Below are 11,972 nucleotides of genomic sequence, written 5' to 3' on the forward strand. Positions count from 1 at the left end.
TGGTGGTTGATTGTGTCCAGCATGCAAGAAGCAATAGCAATCCAATAGCAAGGCCAATCCTACCTTAAACTCCTTCTCAATGTTGGCCAGCTTTGCCAGTTCATTGCTGAGCTCCAGAGCGGTAAGAACAGGGTCTTCACTGGAGAGTGAGAGGTAAGCAGGGCTGGCAAGGCCACGGTAAGCGTTGATCCTGGAGCGGGAGTGGCTGAAGGAGTCTTTCCTCTGCTTCTCTGTGCAGTCGGCACACTTGCAGAAGTAGTCATGTGGCCGCTCGATGCGCGCACCCTTCAACAGCAGCATGTGCACTACCTCGTACTTCTGGCAGTGGGCGGCCAGGATGATGGGTGTGATGTCGGGGGAGAAGCGTGTGCCGTCCTCGTCGTATGAGTAGAAGTCGTCGTCCTGCAGCTCACAGGGACTGCGGGTGAGGCGCTCTCCACCAGCCAGCGACGGGTGGCTCAGCAGGGCCTCTACGATACGTATGTAACCCTTGGAGATGGCCAGCAGAAGGGCGTCGCCCACTCGCGCCAGGTTCTCTCGCCGCAGGAGCAGCTCAGTCACCTCCAGGTGCTCGTTTCCCACCGCAAGCTGCAGTCCGTTCTGGCCCATGTAGTCCACACAGTTCACGTTGAGGGTTTGTGACTCTTCCAGCATCTTGCGCACCACTGGGATGTTGCCGTACTCTGCAGCATCTAGAAATCGCTCCTCTTCCGCAGTCAGGCTGCTGCCGCGAGCGTTAAACATGAAGGCAGGACCGCGGACAGCCTGCCTGCGACCTTTTTCCCGCTGCAGGGTCATCCTCCGTCCAGGGAAGGTGTCCAGTGTCTTCCTGGAAGAAGAAAAAGAAGCAGGTCATTAACCTCCAGCTGCAATAGAACCCAATGCAATTCATCACTCTCATAACTGTGGGATCACATTCTTTCATAGTAGTTAATAATAAGCCTTAAGCTTAATAATCGAATATTAAGAAAGCATTTTACAGCACTAGATCACACCTTATGAGTACAGATTCGTCCACTTCTAAAAGAAAAGCCACTCGAACAATAAGCAATTCTACACAACTCGTCAGACCATCCAAGCTCATCCAAGTGGAAATGACTCTGTCGACTTGGCTGCCGTTGCTGAATATGATATTACACTTTGACACCAGACCAACAGGTAGCCACCCCTGAGCAGGATATTTGGTTTGGGATATTAACTCACAGGAGAACTGTGTGAGACAGGACATGAGCAGCAGACCGGGGCCAGAACCCTGCAGACATTGTAAACACCTTCTGTCCTTAATAGCATTTTAATGAAACACAACAGATGCCACAGTCAAACTACAGGTTGATGCTTCATCACATCCACTTCAGTGCCAATAATAGATGGAGTCACCTCTAGTAAAACTGCTGCAAAACATGTAGTAATGGCACAATCTAAGTAAAGTGCATTTAAATAGCTTCCCAACAGGAACTGTAGACACATGCTATTGCTCGAAGGAAATCATAGTTCATAGGTAAAAGTGCTAATGGTGTGAGTTTGTGTGTGACCACTGATCTGCAGTCTACAAATGCATAGTCCTTCGTATTCTTTCACAGAACCTCACACCATTTAGGCCATATACCGAGCTGCATGTCATGAAGTGATACTTTATGATCTATTTTACAACAAAAATTAGTCATGCTGTACTGCCTTCTGGGCCTTGTCAAAATGGACATAACCAGAAAGTGTAAGGTTTTGAACCAACAACCTTATGCTTGCTGGCTCACTACACCAAAATCCCACATATCTGACCAGGGCACATTCTTAAAACTAAAGGCCAACAACAAAGGCTTCTGTGTACTCACCACACCAAGTCTTGTAATTGAACCCCAACCACCTTCTGGTTGCTGACTCACCTCACAAGGTCTTGAACACACAACCCTTAGTTTTGAAATTGAATGATTAATGGCTCACCTCAACAAATTCTTAGGATTTGAACCCACAACATTCTAGGTGCTGGTTTACCTCACCAGGTCATGAACCAACAACCCTCTGGTTGCTGGCTTACTACATCTAAGCTACTGGCCCACCAGAGAGTCAGGGAAGATATCACATACCTGATCCAGTACATCAAGGTACAGTGGGCACAATTGCGTACAATTCCAGGAAAAATGTACTACTGAAATGGTTCTTTGACTCGTAACAATAGTCAAACCCTGTGGTTCCACTGCACCATTTTAAATAGTTCTATAAAGAACCAACCTGCCTACAGGACGTTTTCTATATAAATAAAGAACACTTACATCAGGCAAAGCATTGCATTGCAAAGCATTCATTAGCATTCACATAGTTATTTGAGTTTCCATGGTTCTACAGAACCATTGCCCTTATTAATAACACACCACGAAGACCCTTTTAAAGGGGTTTAGAAACCTAGATCCCCAAGATGATGGTTGGTGACCACTGTATAAACTGTATATTTTTTATTTGCAGTTTTCTAGCTACATCACATGCATCATGTGTCCATATACTGACAGTGATAATGTAGCGCCATCTATCAGTGTAGTGGTTTAAACTGAATTTTTGTTTATGTTTACTTGTGAACCAACAACCACAGAGTCCAGAAACACAACCATTTAAATGATCTATAGTGAGACAGCATTAAATTCTATAAAACTATGACAAGCATATTACTGCACCACTAAACAACATTAACTACAGCCACAAACAGAGGAAATGCAAACAAATGCAATTAAAGCACATGCAAATGACAAAGCAGCACTCATGCCATTCTATGAGCTTTGCCTATAAAAGGGTCCAAGAACGTCAAACTGTAATTTCCGTGGCACAGTCCATTACTGAAAGTTTGGCACATGGTGACAAATCATGATCCTCGAACACTGTATACTCCTAAAACAACCTTGACTCTTTATATTTTCCTCATATTTATTTGATGAAATGGTTAAATGCAACAGCAACTTTGGGAGAGCATGGTGTTGTTTATACTGGAGAGCAGCTAGGTTGACCATATGTTGGTAAAAAAAAAAAAAAATGCTTTCCTGTCATGCCTGCACCTGTTCTGTCTTGCCTGCCTCTGTTTTGTGTAACCATGTGCTCTCCAGCAAATGGCTCTGTTTGTGTCTTTTCTGTCCTAGCCCCTCCTGTTCTTTAGTGTTCCCACCTGTGCCTCCTCTGTAGCCACGCCCCCTTGTTAATCCCAGGTGTTCCTCATTGTCTCTCTATATAAGTACCCCTTTGTTTGAGCATTTCCTTGTCTGGTCTTGATTGTGTCGGTATGTGTTCATGTGTTTACCTGCCTGTTTTGTTTTGTTCTGTTCTGGTCAGTATTTTTTTTCTTGCATTACTCCCAGTCTCTGGTTTCTTTCCTTGTTTGTATTTCTTTGTGTTCTGTTTGTTTGGTTTAGTTTTGTCTTCATTAAAAACCTGTGTGTACGTCTGCCTCTGTCTCTAAGTCCCAAACACTGTAACACTTCCACTGGGATTAAGATGTTGTGGTTGAGGGACTCTGTCACAGTGCTACAACTTAAGACTTCTTAAGGTTGTGTGTAAGAGCTTGCAAACGAACATTACAATATAAACAATAGTTTACCAACACTAATACATAGCCTTAATAATCTATTTAGCAGTAAATCTCACTAAACTTGAACTCTGTTAACTTTGTAAACAAAATACAAGTAAAAAAAACTTTTGCATAAAATTTAAAAATGTGTAGAAAAGTAACTTTTCTAGAGCCGAACATTTTACACAATTTAGAAATCATGGCTGGATGCTTTTTACCATCACTTCTCTCCATCATCTGCTTCCCCCAAAAACAAACTGGACTACCTCAGATGAACCAATCAGGAACTAGCTACACTATTCAGTAAGACTTTACTGATGCTATGGCATCTTTTACGAAAAAAAAACAAAACAGCATTGTTTGTTTTTTCATTCTAAGACAAAATAAACGGTTTATTAAATGACATCTGATAACCTGGTTATCCCTATATTTCCATATGCATTTCAAATGTATTACCTTATTACCCTGCATTATTCAAAGCCTACTTTGGTGCCTTCCAATAACCATGAAAACTCTTATATTCTTATATTCAAAATATGAATAATGTTTTTCCCAGGCTCATACAGAATATCAGAATGTCTCACAGCACACCCATCTATCCTTTGCCTACCCCAGTGATCAGAGATGGTGAAAGAGTAAACAAATGCAAAATGGCATGTGTTTAATTATACCCTCAGTCCCCAGACTACATCAGCTAAGCAGAGAGATGCACTTGGCGCTGAGCCAGATCTTTATTCTAATATCTTCAATGCTCGACAGGACCTATATTATTGCTCCTTATGTCTGTTCCTTAAGTGAACCAGTCTCAATATAGCTCAATATGATCATCACAGTGAGGCCAATTTAATTGGGTGAGGGTAAAGCATTTTAGCAAATCTTCTTATTTGAAATTATGGTTGATATTTCAAAACACATTTGGAGTAAAGATGAGCTTTCTGTGAGGAACTTTCTGAAGCAGAACCTCTCCCCTCACAGAGCGAGGAGTAAGCAAATGAACAAGAAATCCTCTCCAAAACAAGAGGCTGAAGAGATGTAGCTCATAATGTCTGGCTGGAAAAGATTGTGAATCAGACTGACTGTTAGCCCTTGTTAGAAGATCTTAGTCTATTTTAAATCATATATTGATACATTTAATCAATATTAACATTAGAAAATAATAATATCCAAAACAGTACTTTTATCAACTTTTATTAGGAATCTTTCCTGCTAAAATCAATGACAACTATAATCAGACCAACTCTCAGGCCTTAGATAGGGGTTAAGGCCCAGCTTCCTTTCTCTTGATGAAATTGCCATTTAATTCACATCACTGGGACACAACTATAATAACTAAAAGACTGTCTGTGTCCTTATGCACAGAAACACTTCTCCAATCTCTTGCTACAAGAGATGGCAATCGCTGTGGCTCATTAAAGCTGTCAATATTTGTTACAAAAAGTAGTTCTACAAAAGGTTCTACAAAGGCGTATTTGAGTGGTGTGTGATTGACATTAGCAAAATATTAATTTCAACAAGATATTAAAGATTTTAACTGCATAAATATGCATTAAAATGTTTTAGAGAGTCCAAGTTCAGATCTGTTGATGTTCACCTGAGATATCAATGATCATCTTAATACCCTCAACCAGCTTTTATAGACCTGCTGCTGACACTAGTCTGGAACTGGAGCCTAATTTGATTAGGTTGAACTTTAGGGAGCAGGTTGAGGCTTAGGATTAGGTTTTGGGTTGAGGTTAAGATTAGTATTAGGGCCAGGACGAAATTGAAGGTTAGGGTTTGGGTTGAGGTGATGGTTAGAGTTGGGTTTTGAGTTGAGGTCAAGGTTAGGATAAGAGTCAGGATGAGGGTTAGAATTAGGTTTTGGGTTGGAATTAAGGTTAGGATTGGGGCCAGGATGAGGGTTAAGATTTGGTTTTGGATTAAGGATAAAATTGGGATTAGGGCCAGGATGAAGGTCAGGTTTAGGTTTTAGGTTGAGGTTACAGTAAGCATTAGGGCTGGGATGGGGGTTAGGATTAGGTTTTGGATTGAAGTTAGGGTTATGATTAGGGCCAGGATGAGGGTTAGGATTACGTTTTGGGTTGAGGTTAGGGTTAGGAGTAGGTTTTGGGTTGAGGTTAGGGTTAGAATTGGTACCAGGGTTAGGTTTAGGTTTTGGGTTGAGGCTAAAGTTAGTTAGGTTTTGCTGAATGGAAGTAATGTATTAAGTCTACTTGATGTAACAGATCAACAGTAAATCTAACAAATCTACCGGACCACCTAAAATAAAGTTAAAATGTTCTTCTGGACATACAGTATTTATATATATATTGGTTCAGCATCGTCATTGTTCATTGTTATGTGTGAATGTGCCATAGTCACCGCACAGGACATGCTGTGAATTATTCTTTGGTGCTTAATACAGAAAGGAAATTCACATTTGGCGTGCATTATTAATATCATGACGTGGGATGTCTCGATCAAGGTTTTTTAACCCTGGAGCTGCACCGTTCACAGCTTAGTGTGGTTCTCTGACTGGTAGAACAGAGCATTTCCACAATAGTTATATCTTACCAAATGGAATAAAATATCTTTGTTGTTGCACAACTAAAACTACTGGGTGGTGTTGGCAGCATGGACAAAAGCTGCAGAAAATAGACAAATTTTTTATGGAAGCTCCTCTTCTGACATTAACTAACTTAATTACCACCTAAATAATGCAGCAGTTACGTTCTGTTGTTGAAATGTACACAATGTAACTGCAGCACTATTTAAGGTGGAACAGAGATTTAGCATTAGAAGCTGCACTTGTCAGTTACAATAAGGCTCTGTTTAGTTTAGCTAATGCCACAAATTAAAACCCTGTCTAGGTAAATTTAGGGAAAAAAGAGAAGTTCTTCTGCAGCAGCTAAGGATCATATTTATTAATGTTGTCTAGAGAACACCAGGCAGCACTCTGCTACAGTAAATCCAAGGGTCGGAAGTGGATCGGAACCTTAAAATCCGATCCACAATCCATTAGAAATGCCTTGATTGGCCCCCGATCCTTATTCACTGGATGGTATCAGGGCATCCCTACTGGAAGGCAAAGTTAGATTTGCCTCCCTTTTTGAAGATGACTCGAAAACATTCCAAACTGTGAATTGCATGATCCAGTACATCCCTATTGTTATTACTAGCATTATTACAGCTAAATTATTGCATACTGTAATCCCAACTATGTTTCCTCATGAGAAGCTGAAGGTGGCTTTTTTGACCAGATCTGGCTGCACATCACTTCATGATCCATTCAACACAAACACACAGAAGACAAACATCTCTGCTGCGGAATCCATCATCATGCAGACCACATGTCCACTCACAGAGGAAGAATATAATGTCGGTCTGCGCAAATATCTATTTCAATTTCTGTCAGGACAGCACGCACACATTACAGAAGGAAAGTGAGCTGTAGCACTAATGCGAACAGTCGTTTTGATGTATTACAGCGTCTCCAATGCCCCCATATGTTTATCACACACAGGCTCACAGGTAAACAATATTACTGAAACAGCCAGCCGGCCAGCCTTGTTTTAGCTTTGCTGCTCCATAGCTGATGACAACAGACGTAAATACCTTGTGTTGGACACACCATTGTTTTTCTCATTTTATAAACAATGGTTCTTCAAGGTAGGGCTGGGCAAAATGTTATTAAAATGTTATATCAGCATTTTTAATGATACACAATATTAAGCATGATATTTTTATCATGCATACAAAACTCACCAGTAGCTGGAAATTTTAAAAATCTATCCCAGGTTCTCCCATATTTTCCCAATTTTATCCAATTAAACAGGACTAATTACACTCTCTATACTGAAACATGCAGTGAGTCAGTGTTCTGTACACACTGACAATATCAACATTATACTCATAAAATCTTACTGTGTATCACAATAACTAAATTTATCACAATGCAAAAAAAATGCTATGTAAAGGCTATAAGGTTCTGTATACAAAATACTGTGACAAAAAACTGTTTGTTTTTTTGCCTGGTTACAGCTTTATTAAGTGGTTTTCCTAGTGGTTTCCATAGTGTCTCTTGACTAAAAGGTAAACTGTGCAGAACCAACAGAGCTGTAAAATGGACTAAACCCAAAACTCTTGACTCTTCATATTTACATCCCATCATCCAATATCCAGACATCACTAATTCTTCAGCCAGTTAACCGCACACTGTGTAGGCTGGACACTGAGAGGACCCAGAGAGGACAGCAAAACTATCCAATAAGACTCAGAAATAATTAGTCTATGGACAAGAGAAATTAAGCCTGACTTTGGTTTAAAATGTTATTATTGTGTTAGCTATTCAATGTAATGAACAGTTCTGACAGATCATTTTTAACACACTCACACCCCCTCCCAACAAGAATTTAAAGACATCTGCACAAATCTGACACTGATTATAATATTGATTAGTATTGCCAATCTGTTCTACCAGTTCAATAGTTTTATTTTGGTTAGTCCAGTAAATAACTGGAAAGAGCTACTCTGAGACAAGGTTGTTGATGGGTGACATCATTTTAATTTTGCGTCTGTAACTTTGTAAAGTATTTGCACAATCAGTGAAATCGTCACTAGCCTTGACTGAAGGATGATAGTTAGACACCAGGCAACGGAGGGGAAGGCGGCAGGGGGCGGGGCTGCTAAAGGTGGTTCGCCCAGGGAGCCATAAAAGCTAGAATCAGTGCTGTTCTGAATCTAATGAGAAAATGCTCCCAGCAATAAAACAGCAGGTAGGATATTTAGACAGCCTAATCATTTTTCAGACAAGGCCCTCGGTGTTAGATACTTTAATAGCCTAAATTACCATATCAGAGGGTAATGATAGCATGATTGAGGTGATAATAAATCAGTTTTTGTCAATTTGATTTGCTCAGTTGTGGAACACTCAAATAACAGTAATCTGAATTTGCTTAACGTATTTGAGGAAAATCAAAAATAGCCTGAACAAGACAAGGATAAATAATACTTTGTGCATATAAGTTAGGAGGACAAACCCATTGGCTTCTCAGGAAACTTGTGGACACTTATACACTACAATGGCTTATTGACATCCCTGAGTATTGAGATTAACTAATACTCAAGTCTTCAGTATATGCTCAAGAGCTGCTATTAATGGACAGGAAGTGGTATCATGTAATTTCTAACTTGAATTAATCTGCTGATGAGAGAAATTACAGCAAACCTCTTAAAAGAATTCAGTAAGACATACTGTGCTGATCTTCTGTGGAGGCTTTTACACATTATAATTATTTATTAAAAAAGGCACAGGCAGTAAGCAATAGTGAGCTTAGACCTTGTTAGTGGCACTTCCATCTCTCTCAGTGTGCAGCCACAGAGTTCACAGAACATTCACCAGAAACAGGTTTAATTAAATGTATGATAACTTAGTTAAGTTAAGCCCCTGCGCCAATGTTAACAACACCTTCATGGTCAACTAAAGTTTGCAGATAACCATGAGAACACAGAACAGTCCTTCTATTAAAATATTAAATATTTTATGGTCAGACAAGACAAAGAGTTCATCCACAATGACCAGTGGTATATTTGGAGGAGTGAAGTTAAGACATTCAACCCCAAGAACTCTGCACCAACCTTTAAAAAATGGTGGTGGTAGCATTGTGTTTAGCTCCAGTGGAACTGGTACATTGCACAAGGTGGATGGAATGAAGAAGGTGGCGGACTGCCTCAAACTTCTTCAGCATAAATTCAAACTATTGTCCAGATGGTTAAAACCAGGTGGTTGTGGGATGGACTAAGCAGGCTAACATTAAGCTTTTCTAAATTGCCTTCTCAAAAAGCTTGCTTAAATCATTTGCAAAATATGTGCACTGTGCCTAAAAGTCATGTCTGTGCTTACCTAAACTGGTCAGACAAGGCAGGTCAGAAGTATTTACTTCACTAAACACATCGAAATACACTTAAAAGGTGCTCTTTAAGGGTTCTTCATTACAGTCTGTGGTTCTAGACTACATACAATATGGTCTCTCGACCATTGGGCTGTTTAAAATAGTTCCTCAATATAATGGAAACCTGCTGTCAATGTTTTTTGAAGAACCACTTACACATAATTGTCCATAGTACGGTTATACAAGTCTTCCACAATAAGAAGAACCAAAAGAACCGATTCTCAGTACTACAAAGAACCATTTTGCCAAGAGTGCATGTAGTGAATGTCCACTGGATGGCGCTACAGGGTCTGTGCCTTGTATAGGGCTGGAGATTAGTGGTGTTCTTTTTAATAATTAATCCAAACAAGACCTTCACATTCATCCATGTCCTTCATAAACAAATGCTGAACAAATCATGCAACTGCATCCAGCAATGCTGGCACCATCCTCCACCTAGAGCTGCTGAATATTAGCTGCTGGTCAGACTGGTCATCCTGTGAGGTTCAGAGGCAGTTCAGAGTCTATTAAAAGTCATAGCAGTTCATCATCTATAATTAAACTCCCCATAAACGCTCCACCTCGCGTGCAGAAGCCCCCTAAAGTGTGCGTAAGCCCCCTAAAGTGTGTATTGAGGGGTCTGTGGGGGGGTCAGGACTCTCTATGGGTACTCACATGTTATAACGGTAGGCTCGCGCTGCGTCTTCCGCAGTTTTCCCGCTCTTCATGTAATGTGCATCCACACCGCCGTTCTCCTCTTTCCAGCACTGCTCATCTTCGCCCTCGGACGCTGACCCCCCTCTCTGGAACCTGGATGCCCGGCTTCTCGTGGACATGCACGCGGCTGCTGCGGTTGCTCGCTCTTCTCTGCTTCAGCGGGTGCGCGCGCGTCCCGCAGGTGCCCGATGGGAGCGCGCACGGGAGAGAGAGAGAGAGAGAGAGAGAGAGAGAGAGAGATGGGAGAGGGGAGGGGAGAACAGGGTCTCTGATGCTCCAGGTTTTATCAGTCAGCAGTATCACCATACTAGAGCTCATTAATCATCATTCGTCTCCCATCATCCCCACAGACATCATCATCATCTTCATCATCCCAACAGACATCATCATCATCATCATTCTCAAGATGAGGTCTCAAAAGAAAATCACAATTATTATAAAACATGAAAAGAACAGAACAAAAAAGAAGAGTGGAACAGTGAAGGACTGCACGAAACATTAAACAGAACAGAATAGAATTGTATGGAACAGTAACAAACAGAACAGGATAAAATAAAATTATAGGAACAGTTACAAACATGATAGAATAGAATTGTAGGAAGAGAGACAAGCATAAAAGCATAGTACGGAACAGTAAAAAACAGAATAGAATAGAACAGAATTGTATGGAACAGTAACAAACATAATAGAATAGAGTAGAATAGAGTAGAATAGAATTGTATGGAACAGTGACAAACAGAATAGAATAGAATACAATTATAGGGAACAGTAACAAACATAATAGAATAGAATAGAATAGAATAGAATGGTGGGTACAGAAAAAAACAGAATAGAAAAGAATAGAATGTTAGGAACAGTAACAAACAGAATAGAATAGAGGTTAGAAAAGAAAAGAATGGAACTTATAGAACAGAATGAAACATTATCAAACAGAATAGAATAGAACAAAAAAACAGAGTGGAAGAGTAAAGAATATAATAGGATAGTATTACATGAAAGTATGAAACTGAAAATAAAGGAACTGTATAGAACAGTAGCGAGAGAATAAAATAGAATTGTATGGAACCGTGACAAACAGAATAGAATAGAGGTTAGAAAAAAAAATAACAGAGTGGAACAGTGCAGAATAGAACAAAATGAAACAGTATCAAACAAAATAGAATAGAAAAGAAAAGAACAAAGTGGATATAATTATATAAAACACTATTATATAGAATAGAGAATAGAATAGAGAATAGAGTAGATATGAATTTAATTGTATGGAACAGCAAAATAAAATAAAGTGAAACAATAAAAAATAAAACAACAGAACAGAACATTATTGTAAAGAATATAATAGAAAAGAAACGAACAGAAGGGAGCAGTAAAGAATAGAATAGAAAATAATTGTATTAAACAGAATAGAAGAGTACAGAATAAAACAGGATGTATAAAATAATAGGATGGAATAGAACATCAGCATGGTAGTGATGTTAAGTACAGGTTATACAAGAAGTTTCCCTCAGTGTGAGAGTCAATTTAATTCTAATAAAATAAAATAAAATACAGGCTCATCACTGAGTTTGTGGGGAACCAAATGTCCCCAGGCTTGCTGCTCCCCACAAGGCATCGAAAATCCTTAATGGCAAATAGACACACAAAGACTCACAGAGAGAGCCTGTGTCTTGACAGTAATCTTCAAGCTGTTCACTGTTAATTGATTAGAGAACTGATCACATTAATGGGGCTGCTGATGGATTTGGTGGGATTCTTTGTAGCGGTGTCTACACGTCTAAATTAAATAATGCTAATTGATAATGTCA

General features: G+C 39.8%; 1 protein-coding gene across 2 annotated transcripts in view; it reads right to left on the reverse strand.

Annotated features, from left to right (window-relative positions):
- The window catches only part of trpc3 (transient receptor potential cation channel, subfamily C, member 3), a 50,428-nt gene extending 40,068 nt beyond the window's left edge, over positions 1-10,360 (reverse strand). For both annotated transcript variants that reach the window (XM_072668023.1, XM_072668013.1), the window contains exons 1-2: positions 10,129-10,360; positions 64-829 (exon numbers count right to left, since the gene is read on the reverse strand). In XM_072668023.1, coding sequence (XP_072524124.1) covers positions 64-829; positions 10,129-10,289 — 927 coding nt within the window. In that variant the 5' untranslated portion in view covers positions 10,290-10,360. The remainder of the gene's footprint in view (positions 1-63; positions 830-10,128) is intronic.
- Between the last annotated feature and the right edge of the window lie 1,612 nt (positions 10,361-11,972).

Source organism: Salminus brasiliensis, chromosome 2 (assembly GCF_030463535.1).
Source record: "Salminus brasiliensis chromosome 2, fSalBra1.hap2, whole genome shotgun sequence".
Classification (NCBI taxonomy): domain Eukaryota; kingdom Metazoa; phylum Chordata; class Actinopteri; order Characiformes; family Bryconidae; genus Salminus; species Salminus brasiliensis.